Raw genomic sequence first — 16,631 nt, forward strand, 5'->3', positions numbered from 1 at the left:
GAGCAAATAGGATATTTTCGTGGAAACAAAGCCTCGAGTTACAGTGTATTTTTGCACTACTTTATTCGTTAACTCAGTGAGAAAATATAGGAAAGAGTAGAAGCGACGTGAAAATTTGCATGAAGGCAATTTTATCGATTAACTAGCCGCCGATAAGCAAACATTTTTCTCAACCGTCGGTAAAGCTACGACAATATGAAACGGTGCTACCAAGTTGGAACCAATAATTACTTTCCTCTTGAATGATACTGCTTCAGAGAAATCGAGCAATTAATACTAGTTTCCTTTGTCCTCTTGAGTTTCCTCGAGAGCAAACTCCCTACCCGACTCTGTCGTTTTGTTGCATCCATTGTTACTTGCAGTTGGTACGCGATTCTAGCAATCTAATTATCAGTAGAACAAGTAGCAACATCTTAAACTTGAAAATCTGTTTTGTTACTGCTTATTGACTGTTATTGTACCGAGGTCCTCAAAATTATTAATTTCCATCGCTTGTATAAACTTCGCAAGATAATTATAGAAACTTATAATTGCATTATACTTTGTTCAATTCGTTGAATATCTTTCATTTTATACGAGGGACGACTCGTTTCAACAACTCTCTACCCATTAACATATACACTGCTACGAAAATATGGCTGTTTATCTTCAGGAGCTGCACAGTTTGTTCATCAAAAATATCTTTAGCTTCAATGAGTCATTAAATTTTCGTGAATTAAAATGGGTCATACGTCCATTTACGTAGCATTGATTTTTAATTTTATTGATTTCGAATTATATGCAAAACTGTTACAACGTAATTGTTTATCTTGTACATCACTTGGAAAATATTATATACAAAAATGAGTTTTCATATTATTTGAAAGAATAAAGAAGAGATTTGTTTACTGCACTTAGTTCCTATTTTTTTATTATATTACATTTTCATTTTCCAAAGTAACTTTTACGAATTGTTAGAATTGTTAAAATAGTACCTTCTCGTACATATAATTTAGCCTGAATAATAATTAAATAAGGAGCAAACAACATCGAAGTTCCATTCCACGATGCAATTTCTGCTGTAGTAAAATAGAGAATTGTAAATCTTTCGAAATCCGTCGTAATGCATTGTTCGTTCGTAGAACGTAAGTCTCGCTCTTTTTCTGTTTCTCAGTGCTATGAAGCTGCATTTTTTATTTCTGTAGCAACCTTAGGGAATCGTACCTGATAAATATTGCTTGCACCATTACGTACACCTTGATATTCTGTGCACCAATCTTCCTCAAGACGCTCTTATCTCTTCTTCGTAAGTTGAACCGAACAAACTCTAAATCTCATATCTTGCATTGTGAAATAAAAACTGTTATATAGTTTAATGTTTGAAAGAATAATTTCAATTATATTAAATGTATGCTGCTTTATATATGTAGATCTTAAAGCTTCGGTAAAATATAATCAAAGTAGTAGAATTAGTGCGATCAACAATTTTATTCGCATAGCAATTTTATTAATGTACTTTTCATGTATTACTTGGGTCAATGATTACTAAATCAAAATACTATTTAATAATTTAAAAAATTCATGTATTTAAAAAAAAGATCCATGTTTCTGTCCTTTTCCAGATCAATGTTTTGCAATTAAAAACTGATCGTGAATTGAAGTTTCGAAGCTCACCTTTGACGGAGGTAACCAAAGTTAAATGTTGAGCATTCATCTCGGCGAGCCGGCGGATCACGTCGATCTGTTCCAAGGAAAGTTGAACCGCATTCAACTGTGCCGCACCGCATGGAACGTAGGCAGACCAAAACTGAAAACAATTAAAGCAAATGTTACGAATAGTTTACAACTTTACTTCTATGAGAGATTACTAAAAACACACGTATAACTCTTAACCTTTTCTAAAATACTTTAATAATTCTAACATATTAAATTGTGAGTAATATAAGCCGAAGATGAGAGGCGACGAGTTCTTGATAGAAACATTTTTAATAAATCATGCTTTCTACTTATTTCGCATATTTATGACATACATATTTAACGCTTGTCGTATTGAGTAGGATCGAAGACTTTGATAGAGTAAAGTGGATTCGGATGGATTATTATTAATATTGTCCACTCATTTGCATGGTTTCGGTATTGTGTGCCGCTAGTTAGCTACTGATTGTAGCGGGTAATACGTCCATAATCATAACACTTGAGAACACTTAGCACTGGACGATAGACAGTTAATTAACACTCGTCGTTGTACGAGCCGAATTACATTCATATGCTCGCGTGGAGTGCTTCTCCCTACTTTGAAAATTATTGTGCACGGACAATTAATCAGCTCGTACATTAACGCTAATTTCATTTCGTGTCAAACAACGAAAGTATAATATTGCGGCAGAAAAATAATCGTAAAAATTGAATTATTAGGTATGTACTATAACATACCAAATTACCATTTTATTCATTATAGATGCTTTTTTATAAATATTATTTTATTCGATAGGTAAATGGGATGTAACACGTTGACGAACGTATTTCTCGATTAGGAATGATTTCCGAGTACTATTAAATGATAAAAGAAACCAGTTAATAGATCTTGTTGATATTAAATGCTGTTATAATTTTAAAATAAAGATTATAATATATTGTGGCGTAAAGAGAATTGTCGAAAGAGATTATCGGTTAAAGCTACGCGATACCTAAATGTTATTAAGGCTGTACACGAGACGGTACCTAGTGATGAATAAAAAGTTTTCTGGAACAGAAGGGGACAAAGCAAAGAGCAATGAGGCGCGCCTCTGCATTTCACTAGGTTCCGCTTTGAGAAGCAACGTTACCAATTACTCAGCGGTCTGATTACCGTAGAGTTTCTGTGCCAGTGTAAATATTGAATTTCGGCTCTCGTCTAACCCGATTGGCATCCCTGATTCCCATGGTGCAGCTGCCATGACGTCAACGTTATTATACTAATCGCGTGGCGATATAACATCGGCGGTGGCAACATGAAATTTTATGGAAAACAAATCACCTTTTAAACAAAGGGAAATGATTAAGTGAGATACACGTCGTGAGCTCGGCGGTGGCTCCTTTGTTAATTTTACCCGCTCAGCATATTTTATACGATATTCCTTAATTTTCGTTTAACTTAATTTTAACGAGAGTGGTATAAGAGAGGAAAAAGAATTTTAATCTTCAACGAGAGTGGACAAAGGGATGTCTTATTAAGTCAATCAAAATTACAGGTTTGAAAAAGTTCGAATATTCAGTTAAATATCGCTTAGTAAATCCGAATCGGCTCTTAAATTTCCATTAATCGCTTGATTTTCATTGGAATTTATATTTTTCTACCACAGGATTCAATTTTTCGGATTTTATCCACCGATTACTATTTGCAATCTTCGTAATGAAACGTTTATCTCTCGTACTCAATTTTTTATCAACTTTTGTGGCAATGAGTACGAAAGAGAGAGAGAGAGAGAGAGAGAGAGAGAGAGATACAAAATTGTAATATTTGTAATACTTAACAGTATCTTCAATATTGTCGTAACGTATATTTATAAAACTTTAGTAAAACCATTGTACAAACTAGTGCTTGTATCCCTATAACATATAGCACAAAAATAGTATTATCTTCTTATTCTACGTAACGCAATTGTAAATCGATCGTAATTATAACGTTAATGAAGCTTTAACGCGATTTAAACGTTTCCAAAGCAGGGGGTAATGCTGAAAGCCAGGTAATGAGAAGATGGAAACAGCAAATATAAGTTACACAAGGCTTCATTTTACTTTAACTTATGCGCTCCACGTTTCGTAATTTAAATCGGCTTCGTATAATTATTTAAATCTACTAGATTTTAATGAGAGTCCTTTATCGCTGAACACGATGCCCCTTTTGAAGTCACCTGTTATTAATTAGTCGGTTACAAATTAACCGGCCGTCGTCGGTTTTCCCTTTTTTATAACCAGAATGTTTCCGATGTGAATATAAGGAAAATGGCTTCTCTATCTCGAGCTGGAAAAACGGATTAAATATGAAGCGAGACAATGTTTCATGGTTGGCTTTTTACACCTCGTACTCAGAGAAAATAATTGAGTTGTTGCCGCGTTGCTGAAACTTTCACGGTAAATTGGGTATTTTCCCAACTATAAAATGACAGGATCCAGCTAAAAGGCGCGACACTGGATATTCTCGGAACGCAGTTATGTGCGTAAAAATGAAAAATCTAACAGGAGTTTGTATATCGCGCGTGAAATGTTTTATGAACGTATCAAATAAAAATTCTTTTCCTTGTTATATCCGTTCATCTGAGACAGCTAAATTTGCTTATCTACATGCACTATATGCTTTCACTCGTATACTTACAATTTTAAGATCGAAAGATCTGACATTGTTTATTGATCGAGTCAACGTTTCAACCAGTCAGCGAAGCGAGTCTGATAAGTCTATCTCTTCCCTGACACCCGGTACAGTAAGTAGTAACACACACTAAGCGTGCATATACAGGTAGTGGAAATCGCGATTAATAAGCGGACAGGAGATAAAGCCGTCTGACTGGAAAGAGACGCGCGTTCTTCCAGAAGGGAAGCAGATAATACGGTAGTAACGTAGTACGTAGGTAGTTCGGCTGGCGTATTTTATTCAAAACATGAATTCGCCGTCAGGGAAATATGCTTTCGATAGAAAAAAGGAAAAAAGAACAGGGAAAATGCAATCAAGCCGGTGACGATTTCAAAGCAACTTGTTCGTTGAATCTCGTATAGCAGTTGGCGTTCCGTCAAGTTAACGTTCGATAGGAAACAATTTGTTCCTTCTCGCGTGGCCAACGTCGAAAAGCGTCGTGCGGCAATTAAAATTCTTTGGGTTTTCATCGTGGCCGAGTTTTCGCCGAGAAAGCAATTTCGGACGTCATCGCGAAAGTAGAAATTAAAAAGTCTCGTTGATTCAATTACCGATTGAAAGTTTCCTCGGTCGTGTTAATTAAAAGCGAGACACGCGATGTGATTCTTCTGCTTTGTTTTTCGTATCGAACAGTAGGTCGTCGTTTTTTCTTGTCTGCTTTTGTGTGAAATTAGTTCGAACATTTTCAGGCTATTATCCTTAACGGCGCAATAATTGGACTAACGACGTTTGCTTAACGTCTTATTGGTGTTTGACGTACTATTTATTAAGCGCGTGTCTATCTTATTTTGTGCAGTTAAAATATCTGATACGCCAGAACTCCATCTATGTCAACTGCATTTATCTGAGCGAAATTTTAATTAATGCTTGATTAACTGAGCTTTTGCTGGTTGGATCCATTTATCTGAACCTGAGCTCCTATTATATGAATGAAAAATAGTAGGTAGTGGTGATAATTGCTCCAATTACATAAACTGTTTGCCCTCTGACAAGTTCAGATAAATGGAGTTCCAACGTAAATGGAGTTCTACTGTACTGAAAATTAGCGTCGTTATTTCTCAAAATGTGTCGAAATATGGAATTCAGATATATGCGGTTCTATTGTACGTACTACGCTAAACATCGGGCGCATTTAATAAGAAAGTGATACCAGTGCCAAAAATGATTCTGTTGTAGCCGATGTTGTCACGTTAAGAATCCAAGATAACGAGTAATTTCGAGAAAGTCATAAAAGGCCAGGTTTGCTCAATATTCTTAAAACCAGTCGTTTAGTCCGATCCCCTTTCTTCTCTTACGGTAACTAACAGAATGAAAAGTTCCTTTGATAGCGAGGAGCCGTAATAATGGTGGTTATTTACGTTATAACGAAATTCTTTATAGGAAACAGCTCACGAAAGACCGTTGTAAAGGGTGCGTTTACACGACACTGGGTTTCTTCGCGTATTTCCTTTTTGTGCTATTCGTTCTTATGTTTCCTTCCGTTCCCTTCTGTCCTCTCTACCGTCGAACAGCAGTTTCGCCACCAAGAAAATGACTTTCTTGCCTGCCTCCTGGTTTTAAGCGGTATCTCGCCCGTTCGAAATAACGGAGTATTACTCGAGGTAAACGAGCAACGATATTCGCAGATTATTGCCAATGGCTCGTCAAATTCAGTTCACGGCGTGTGTCTACGTACTGTCGATTATCTTTCGCCAGTGGTTTTCCATACGTTTTCGAGGGAAATCGATAGGAGAAGAGAAAACGGAGCAAGTCGATTTGTGTTTTTGTGCTTTTAAGGATGAAATTTCGTTATTTTTCCATTGTCCGAGGATCCTTCGTAGACCAAACTCGGTAAACAGGATAATTCTCGCGAGATATTTATCGACGCTCGTGCATTCTCTCTTTTATTGGTGGGCGCTTCCGGTAACCGGCTCTTTTATTGGCTTCCACGGTTTCCTTCTTGACTTTCCCGAGGTTTAACCGCGACCTTCCGACTAACCTGACTGGAAATAGAAATTCTCTGATCTGTCTCGCGTAGAAAGATTTTTTATCAAGCAGGAATTTAGTTCTTTCAAGGAGAAATTTCTTTTTTTTATTCTTTTACAAATTTGAAGTATCGATTCTCGCTTTTCATAGCTGCAAAGATTTTCAAGAATGAAGTTACTCTATGCACCAGTGACAATAAGAAGTAGAGGCTTGTTACGTTTTTTACTCGCGATCTTCGATTATCCTCGCGATAAACTAGAAAATCAGTTTCTAGTCCACTTTTTCTGTCGCGCACATGCAACAAATCGTGTTAGCTGGTCGCGTAAAATGTTTTCATATTCCTATGATGGTTTCACAGGAGAAAGAACTTTAGCCTTCTCTGTGGTCTGCATCCAAACAACTCGAGGGGACATCGAAAGTGCGTTAACACGCAGAAGAAATCTGCATCGACAAAGTTCGCTGCACGCGGGTACTTATGCATAGATAAAGACTCGCAGAGAATATGCGAGAGTGGTGAGGGGACTATGGAATCTCGTTTCCATTCTAACTCCGACGAAAATTCGAAGAAAGCGTAGTAATCGCGAAAAGAGAATCAGCCAGGACGCTCAGCTACATCATGTTCGGTTCGACGAAACAACCGCGGCAACTGTCGGATGCCATAACGCGAAACTTAACTAACTGCGCTCCGAGCGAAAAACGACAAGTTAATTTAAGCGAATTGAAAATCGTTAGTGAGTTGTGCACTGTTAGTTTCCATGGGATAAACTTTTCCAAATGAGAATGAGTCGTATCTCTTTAATAGAGCCGCGGAACTGGTGGGGAAAGTACGTGCCGAGAAATTTGATTTAATACGATTAGACCGTGGATAGTTATGCAAATTCATGTTTCTATGAAAGCAACTGAAGAAATGGAATTTGAATAGAAATTTGTCTCGTCTACTAAATACCATAACGAGTATTCTACTTTGGATCTACTTTGGATCTACTCTATCTTTAGATCTTTGCGTATCGTTGTATTATGTGTTCTGTAAACATCTTTAAAACGCAATATGCATATACAGTCTAAGTATGATACGATAATTTGATAGAATATAGATTTAATATTCGTAATGATTTTCATACATATTTACGTGAAATAAAAGTAATGCAAATATTCAATAATAACGTAGTTTTAGGAGTGTAATATAAAAACGTAGAATGATACGATACGGTTCTATTTTTTTCGTCAATTTCATATTTTAGTGCTCAACGTAATTCTCTTTCATGGAACTAAGAATTTTTCACGTATACAGACGTAATTGTAGTGAAATTTCCGCGGGCTGCAGCAATTTATATCGCGAGGCAAGGAAGCGTGATTCAAATTGTCTTCCATAGGAATGTGTCGCGTAATTAATAATTGAATACGGACAACGACACAGAAGTAACAGCAATTGTTAGACTGCAACGTTCGCGTCTGAAAGCTCGTATAATTACACCAACGATCACGAATACATCAACGAACCTTGAAATCAATTTTTAAAACGAATACAGGAACGAATTTGCAAATAATTTTACAAATTTCTCCATCTGTAATACTTCGTATATAGGATATCCCAGTAATCGTAATCGTATTATTGACAAGAAAGCAAGTTTTCGTGAAAAAATAAAACACTTATTGGCAAGTAAATATACTTAAATAATTTTGTGATAAAGTGTTTAGTTTCCTTGGTAAGTTAGATACACAAAATTAGGTAGATGTATGTATGTTTTTGTAACTGACTGTAGGTACACGAAGAGTAACCAGTGATCAATATTGTTCGTTATATTTGACGTTAGCCCGCGGCATGGTGTCAATTCATTACAACGATGGTGGAACGAAAGCCATACAGAGCGGTGGGGTCATAATACGGGGGAAAAGAAAATGATCCTTTAGGAAACCAATTCGGATCGAATCTTCTCAAGAAGCCGTAAAACATACTGCTCCCCCAATTTTTGTTGCTCTCTCGCAAGGGTGAGAACAAATCCATACTTGTTCTTTACTTCTGCGAACGGCCCTATTACTTTTCCTCGGTTGATCATCGTATTCTTTCCTTTTTTTTTTCGTCTCCGACTTTGTGCTCCGTCCTTGTTTTCCAGGACGAACATAAAATCCACGATTGCGTAGATATTAAACCTTCATCCTTTGAATTCTTAGTTATATTTGTAAAAATATGAATTTGCAAAAATATCTGCAATCTAATCACTATAAAGTTCAACGTTAGATTTGCTTATAGATTTGCATTAGATATCGAGTAATCGTTAAGTGGAAACTGGCTGCAAACATTGGCAGAAAAATACGAGAGTGAACACAACATGTCGTAAACCAATCCTGCCTTTAAAAGCATGAATTTCTGGTTCCTCGATTTTCCGTGCGAACGCTGTATTACCTGTTTACATTATTAACGAAATAACGGATGATGCTTTTTTCTCTTGAAAATTGCAAGTTGGAAGCCCACGACTCGTGGATCTTCCCGTAGTTAGCAAAGTCGTTTACCAGTTAGAATTCAGGTCAGGGAAATGGTTTCGCATCCCACTTCCGATCGGCTCTCCATTTTCTTGGTAGGCCTTTATCTATTCTTTCGCTATTCATAGACAATCGCGAACAGAGTTCGCTGAATATGATTCTCGTCGTTCGTCCGTCGTTAATACAATATGGATTCATTTTCAAGTAGCTACGATCGATTTATCGGCGTGAAAGTGATTCCTTCGGGAAACCTTAGAGACGTCGCGTCGTTTCCATGGAAAAGTACTCAATTGGATTATCGGATGACTTGGCTTTAGACCTTTTCCTACACTTATCTTCCTTATATTTCACCTTAATGCTATTGTTTTTACTTAATTGTTTCGCTTCAACGAACGTTATTATCTTGCGATCAATTTTCTTAATCTCTCTCTCCCTCCCTCTCTCTCTCTCTCTTTCGAAAAAAAGGATAGAGTATTTACCAAGCAGTGCAATACAGGGACTTAGAATCTGCAATTTAAATCGAATGAAAGAAATTTATGCGTTGAAGAAACAACAGAACATCCGCAACGAGAATTTCCTTCTCTTGTATGCGCTGCTCGTGTTCGATCAATTTACAGGGGTCCGCACTTTTCCGAGTAGTTTCCACTCTCACGTAACCCTACCTTGTTAGACGTCAAAGTCAATATGCAAACGAAGAAGCGGCGAAGTGCTGGAAGCGCGCCGAGGCCGCCGGTCTTATCGAGTTTTAATATTTATTCGTGCTGCGGGACTGCATTTTCTCGAAGAAACTAAAAAATTGAATTCCCCTGGAGTAGGCGCTTACCATCGATGACAATGGAATCGCCACCCTCTTGGAATTGAGCCTCGATAATCAAATTACAAATCGCCAATAGCACGACAGGGGATTCTTTGCCCTGGCTTTCCTTACTGACCTTCCAATAAACGCAATCGGAATTTCAGATCCCGATTACCTGCATTTTTCGCGCTTATGCTCGCGTCCATTCTATCTACATTTGCATTTCGTTGCTTTTCTCCCTGTTTATTTTTTTCTTTTTATCTTGTTTAATCTTTCTCCATCAGACTCTTATTTCTTCTCTTGTCCTTTCGATTCGGATAAAAGCGCCACCATTACGATTTTGTCCTATTTCTCTGTAAATCTTATTTTTTAGTTTTATCACAGTATTACTTTATGATATTATTTTATCATATTTGCATACCGTTGCATTTATTATAGCATTTGCATAATAATCGATTAGATCCAAATATATTAAATTTACCATCGTGTTGTTCAATTTATTATTGTTAACTTACTAAATTCCGACCGTGAATAAATAATTGCAATGAAAATTTCAGATCCAGGCTACCTACGTCTTTCGTCCTTATGTTCGTTTTCTTTCAACTTTCATTTGCATCTCGCTGCTTTTTTCAATGTTTGTTTCATTCCTTTTACCTTGTTTAATCTTGCTCCACCAGTTTCTCATTCCTTTACCCATCCCTTCGATTTTCTTACCCTCGTCACGGTTTCCCTATCTCTCATCCTCCTACTTTCCCTCTCCCCGTTCCTTTTTTCGAGTAAATTTAAAGCTACCCCATTGCCTGAGGAAACGCCCTGTCGATTTATCAGTGAAACTCAGGTTAAGTAGAGAGGAAGGAAAACGAGACCGAGAGACGAGGGAGGAAATGCGAACGAAAATTGGCGGATGTATTAGTGTTTGCGTTAGCTGGCCGGAAGAGCCGCTGGTGTACCCAAACGTATCCAAAGAGAATAGAAACTACCCTCGTGTTAGTGGGAGAAGAGAAATTTTGTTGGGCGCTCGAGTACTCTTCTTGGCTTCATATAATATGCTGTATTTAAGGCGTGCTTAAAACATTTACAACTGTTAACTAGGATACCGTTTATTACGGAGCTTGAGGATCTTATTTTACGAGTCGCACCAAATTGTTCTACATTCTACGTTCTCTTCTATAATAAGATGTTACATATGTAGCTTACGTATGCAGTAGCTTCAAAAAATGTTTCTACGCATCTTTATTTTTTAACGAAGTGCTTTCTTATCAGGTTGTATATATTATTTCCATAGTATGAAATTGCAGTTGTATAAATATAAAAGTGCTACCTCTGAATGATACGAAAATTAATACAACGTGGGTCTAAATTCGTGGTACAAACGAAATCAGGGAAATTCTGTGGTTCGAAATAAGGCGAAAATCAAGAATCAATTCGATAGAAACGTGGTGGTGGAAGCTTCGTTTTCGAGAGAAACGAACTTGAAAACCTGTTAAATATACGTATACATGACCAATTGTCGATAAAGGAGATGCATTAATCTTTGGTCCATCCGAAATGAATCTTCGACACGATGCGATTCGTTGTTAATTACTGAAATAACTTTCTAGAGCGCGTTTGCGAATTCCTGTTAACCTTCCCGCATAACCATGGTTTGCATGCGCTTCGTATTTATCGCGTGGAACGCACGCAGGTATTCATTTCCAAGTATCCGGCAGGACGTTCGTGTGCTCTGGATCGTTATGCACGTGTTTAATTTTATGGTACACGCCAGTGTATGCAGATGAATCTCATATGCGAGTGTGAGTATATCATTTATCGAGTATTTTTCTGCATTCTTTGCAATATTCCACTGTATATAAATCATAAAGATTACGATGGTTACTCGTGATTTTGTAACGAGATTAAATCTTGTAAATAATAAACAAACCGTGGAATATTTTTGTGCGGCAATGTACGCCGATGCATATTTTAAAAAATTCTGAAATCGCGTAAACGAAGTATGTGAGAGTATTGCAAAATGAATTAATAAAGAAGTTGCGTAGCACGTTTGCAACCATCAGGATGAATTATGATATATATTATCTCTGAAAACAACTCTCGAAAATAGCGTGTAGTGGTGAGATTACAATTGGATAAATCCTTTCTGTTCGAATTATTTAAAATTTCTATCTATGAAGGAGCTTGTCGAACGTTAGCTGGTAGAAGAAGTTCAATCCCTTCGAAATGCTTGATCGTGAATTTCAATCGATACGCTGAATTCCTCCGAATATTAAATAGAATGCAACGCAATTTTATGAAACTTGCTGTTAAACGATGCATACAAAACGAACTCGTTTTTACGTAATATTATGCAAATACACTTTCCAAGAAAGTTAATCTGCTCGAAAACTTAGGTGGTGCGTTTCAAAACACTCAAAATCGCATAATCAAGAAATAACACGGCAGACTAAGAATTGTGGTCATGTAAGACAAAATTTCGAGAATTCAAGTTTAATCGTGTGGTTCAGCTTTTAAGGATGCCGACAGTTTAGTTCCTTATCCGGCGAATTACAATTTATAATTTCATTCTATGGCAAAATTATAGGTGGTATATTGGACTCCTGAATTATATTTCTATTATTGCACAATTTGTTTTTTTATAAATTGAAAAGCTACAGATTCAATGCCATGAACAGATAATTTTCATCAGGTTTACCTATTACTGAAATGATTTTTAAAATTAGATAATTTAAACCTATAATCTGCTAATTGTATAAGAAGATATTAAGTACTTTTTCTAGTTACCTACTGCTTTTTTACTGATTTTTATACTTTGATAAAATTCACATTATGATTAAAAATGATCTCAGATACAGGATCCATGTGAAAAGATAAAAAGGAAATGCCTTCGAAGTCTGTTAGATATCTAACGCGTCAATAGTAATTTGCGATATCGAATTGAAGCTCGAAAAAAAAAGAAAGTAAATGAAAAGATTAGATGGTTGGGGTTGTTTACCGAAGTGCAATATCTGGATGGAAAAGGATGTTTCGTAACACTCGACGAACAAAGAGGAACGATGGGTCATACGCGAATAGATCGGAATAAACGGTAGACGCAGCCAGGGTGGGAAAAAAGAAACTAGCCTGCAGCCTGTGAGCCCTCTTTTTACGAGTTTGCATCTCGAAGGATGTTTGCGAATGCCGAACTAACATTGAAGAAAACAAACACTTGAAATGAACTAACGCAACTGCCGAGAAGTTTGCAAATGCGAGCATCTCACGCATACATAGGTATATGCAAGATGGATGCATCTTTGAATTACGAATGATCCATCTGCGAACTTCTAGGGAGAAGTTTCACGAATTTCCGTGAAAACATCCGCGAACGAAAGATGTGTCTCAAATTTTTCACGTGAGTCGCCTTCGTGATTTTAATAAATCTCTTCTGTTGCTGTTCCCACATGCGTGCGCTTATGTGCGTGCCTGTGCATATATGCATAGAATATCTGTTATGCTACGAACGCGTATTCTATTCTTCGCTTCAAAATTCCTCAGTTCTAAAAAAGAATACAGATCGCAGTGGTCTTAATATTTCCTTTCTTCTCCACAAACAGAAACGATATTCCCATGACATTCTTAGTTCTGTGCGTTTTTCAGTGAAGGTTTATACGGTGTATTACTATCTTTACACAATTTCAGGTTTTATATAACTTTAGGATCTGAAGTTGGCGTGATTTGATTATTACGGTGTTTAGTTTGACATTGTAAGAATATGCAGGCGGACTTAAATTTGCAAAGTATTAAATGAAAACTATGTTTAATAATGGAATTATTAACTTAACATTAATAGCGAATAGTCTGATTCTTAAAATTATCCAAAACTGACGTATTTCGTGAAGAATAGAAATTGAAATGCCTGAAATCGAAGATAATTTAAAAGTCAAGCATAACACCATGATTGTAAATAATATTGTAAGCTACTGTACATAATATATTGTACTACACCTTTTCTCTTCTTCTTGATATGGTAAAGGTAGTGATGAGTAAAAAGTGTCGGGGCTTATTTCTTTTCTTTTATTACGTTTTCATAATTTAAAAGTCGATCAGAGCAAGTCATCCTTATTGCAGAACCGGAAATTAAGCTTTTGGCGAACAGCCTATGCAATCAATACTTCTCATGAACAGCATGCAATAAAACACACCTCTCGTTATTAGCACCCGTTGAATTTTGTCGAGCCATTTCTTACACGAGAAAAATGGTCCAAAACGGTTCGATAAATTTTACTTGAAAGGATTGAACGTAGCATTGTCTCGATAATACATTGCACGAAATCGATTAGAAAATACACGCATAAAATTGTAGTGGTATGAAATTAGACGACACTGCGGGTCTAAATATTGTCCTTTTCATATTTTATATTTTTGTCATAACTTTTTAATGAAGCTTCAAACGATCTATGTTTATATAACTATGTTTATATAACATTTTTTCTTATTTATATCCATAGAATATCCCAAACAAGTTTGGCCCGATAAAACTGGATTACTATATATATACCTATTTATTTTCATCCTATCACTTTAATACTTTTCGCTTCGCTTCGTCATTTTAATTCTGATCATCCATAATACATATTTAGATGCACGTTACAGGTACGTAGTTTCAAACAGTCGTTTCTATCGAATCATAGCATCTTCTTACGAAGCAAGTATTTATTTCGTTTCGATGCGTACTAACAATAATCAGTGCTCCTTTTCCACTGTTTTAATTACGTTCGGTCGTATTCATGGTACGTTTGCCTAGAAACATTCCGCATGAAAGAATTTTCCATTCCTCTGTACGCGATTCGTTTGCTTGTAACCAACACCGGGGGTTCGTCGGTTTCGTTCAAATAAAGAACCCAATGAAATCCTTTCGTTAAATAGCAGAGGAGTGCGTTTACTCTTTGAAAATGGCTGCGTGCATCAGGACTGGCTGGTATGACCTAATTATGATAGCGGTACGCCAGCCAGAGTGCCATGCGCCTACTATAAATGGATGCCCGTAAACCAGTCCTGCATGTGCTGCATCACGATTATACCCTCTCGTAATAACAACCAATCCGTCTCACCCTTCCTAGTCACCGCCATAAATGACGAGGAGAGGTGCATGTGCGGAAGTAACGTTTTGTGAGCCGCATCTCCGTAACCCCGGCGAAGTGATTGACATATCGACAAACGCAACCACCCCTTTGCCCGATTTTATCAGCCCCTCATAAAACTCTGATTCGTTGTTTAACGATTAATCGTTAACGAGGACAATTAACCACGCTCCAATTTTCACGAAAATTTTATTCAGAGTTTTTCGATTCGACTCAAACGGATGGAGAAAATTCTTCTTCCTTCGAGTTTGATATAGATGAAAACATTGGAATTTCATTGTACAGGATGATGGAGAAGTTGGAGGAGCTCGTATGCATAAGCTGCATTCATCGATCGTTCTTTGTTCGTTGATTATTTTCGAGTAACGGCGATGTACGCGAGGGAAATTCCTTTTGTCGAAGGAAGGTGCTGTTTTATGTTGAAGATAGAAGAAGAAACGTCGAAATCAACTTTCTCGTATAAGTAGTGCGATATAAATTTTTAAGAACAAGTTTCAACCCTTATACTGCCAATCGGAAAAATCTTATATCTATATAAAATCTGCGTTCCTAAAATTTGTAAATGTTTAAAATTTGTTTAACACTTGGTCGGTTCGTTTTGACTGATTCATTGATTTGTTTTATTTTTCACGCGAATATTCTCCACGTTCGTCCAGTCAGTGCCTATAGGATAAGTGGAAGAATTAATTTCAACGTGTGGTAATTAACAATGACAGGCAATAATTTGACCCGATGCTCGTAAGTGACATTTTTGGTAGTTTATCGTCGCGCGGAATATATATAATTGAATAATTTAAACGTTCGAACAGAATTTTGTTCACGTTGCGTCAGTCGCAGTGGCGTGTAAGCACAGAAGGCCCGCATGATGGTGGCGCTTCTGTTCGTAGGTGAACAAGAGGCAAAAAGAGGATGTGTGTTATGCAGGGTGGATTCCAATGATTTTCATAGTGATTGACGTATCGACACGTGCCATCTCTTTCACCTGGTTTTCTCGTCACTCGTACAATGAAATTTCAGTTTTTTCTATTTGTGACTTTCAATGTCGAATTAACGAACCTCGAATGGATACGCGTTTCAAGCGAAATTAATTCCCTTCACGAATCGGATTCGTTGATTTCGTTCGAAACGTGTAGGTTAAATTAACAAGACGAATTTCTACGTGAAAGTTTGAATAAATGTTTTAACATGTATGCTGATTCACGAAAATATAATGGATATATCGCATATATCGTAGAGAACTTTTGGAAATTTCATTCACGCAATTTTGTGTCGATTTCGTTATCTTCAATCGTGATGTATCGACGTTACCGAACTATGGAACATTACTCATTAGTAATCTGTGTGGTTAGATCGTTAGAGGGCAATCCTTTGAGTCCAACACAAACCAGTTTACGTATGAATTTGGTGATTAGAAACTATTGATTAAAGCTTGGCAATTACGTGAGACGCCAGTCGTACGATGCTGGAATTTAGATGCGGCTCTTGTTAATTGTTGTGATAGGTACATTCCGAATTCATCATTAGTCCTGAGAATCAGGAACAGAAAATACCAAATATTTAAAATTTACAGAAGCTATATAATACCGCTTGGCATACGTCGTAATGAGTTCGTAAGAAACAGGATCATCGTAACGCATATCTCCAATGAGCGAACAAAAGAATAGAACTTTTAAAATCAGATATACGTTAAAAAAGATATAAAGTCTATGAAAAGTTGTTAAAATCATCTTACTTGACTCTGTTTTAATAGACTCTTCCGTAGGTTATAACCGCATTAGTTATAACCATAAAATATCACGTTCTTCGGAATTCAGCCGATAGAAATGCGAAATTGAACTATTAAGACGGTGAGTAGTAGGTGATCCGCGCGAGGTAACTAAGCCCGCGTAATTATCGTGTCAATAAT

The 16,631-nt window shown here is 36.8% G+C and overlaps 1 protein-coding gene and 1 long non-coding RNA gene across 11 annotated transcripts in view; one reads left to right on the forward strand and one right to left on the reverse strand.

The window, feature by feature from the left end:
• Positions 1 to 16,631, forward strand: part of LOC126923452 (uncharacterized) — a 130,081-nt gene that overhangs the window by 51,479 nt on the left and 61,971 nt on the right. The window contains exon 6 of one of the 6 annotated variants that reach the window (XR_007713161.1): positions 1,602 to 1,988. The exons of the other annotated variants lie outside the window; for them this stretch is intronic. This is a non-coding gene — a long non-coding RNA (uncharacterized LOC126923452). Of the gene's footprint in view, positions 1 to 1,601; positions 1,989 to 16,631 lie in introns of those variants that run through there. 6 annotated transcript variants of the gene reach the window in all.
• LOC126923435 (dipeptidase 1-like) overlaps positions 1 to 16,631 on the reverse strand; it is a 145,146-nt gene that overhangs the window by 21,556 nt on the left and 106,959 nt on the right. For all 5 annotated transcript variants that reach the window (XM_050736881.1, XM_050736884.1, XM_050736885.1 and 2 more), the window contains one exon: positions 1,654 to 1,786. In XM_050736881.1, coding sequence (XP_050592838.1) covers positions 1,654 to 1,786 — 133 coding nt within the window. The remainder of the gene's footprint in view (positions 1 to 1,653; positions 1,787 to 16,631) is intronic.

This window comes from Bombus affinis, chromosome 13 (assembly GCF_024516045.1).
Source record: "Bombus affinis isolate iyBomAffi1 chromosome 13, iyBomAffi1.2, whole genome shotgun sequence".
NCBI lineage: Eukaryota > Metazoa > Arthropoda > Insecta > Hymenoptera > Apidae > Bombus > Bombus affinis.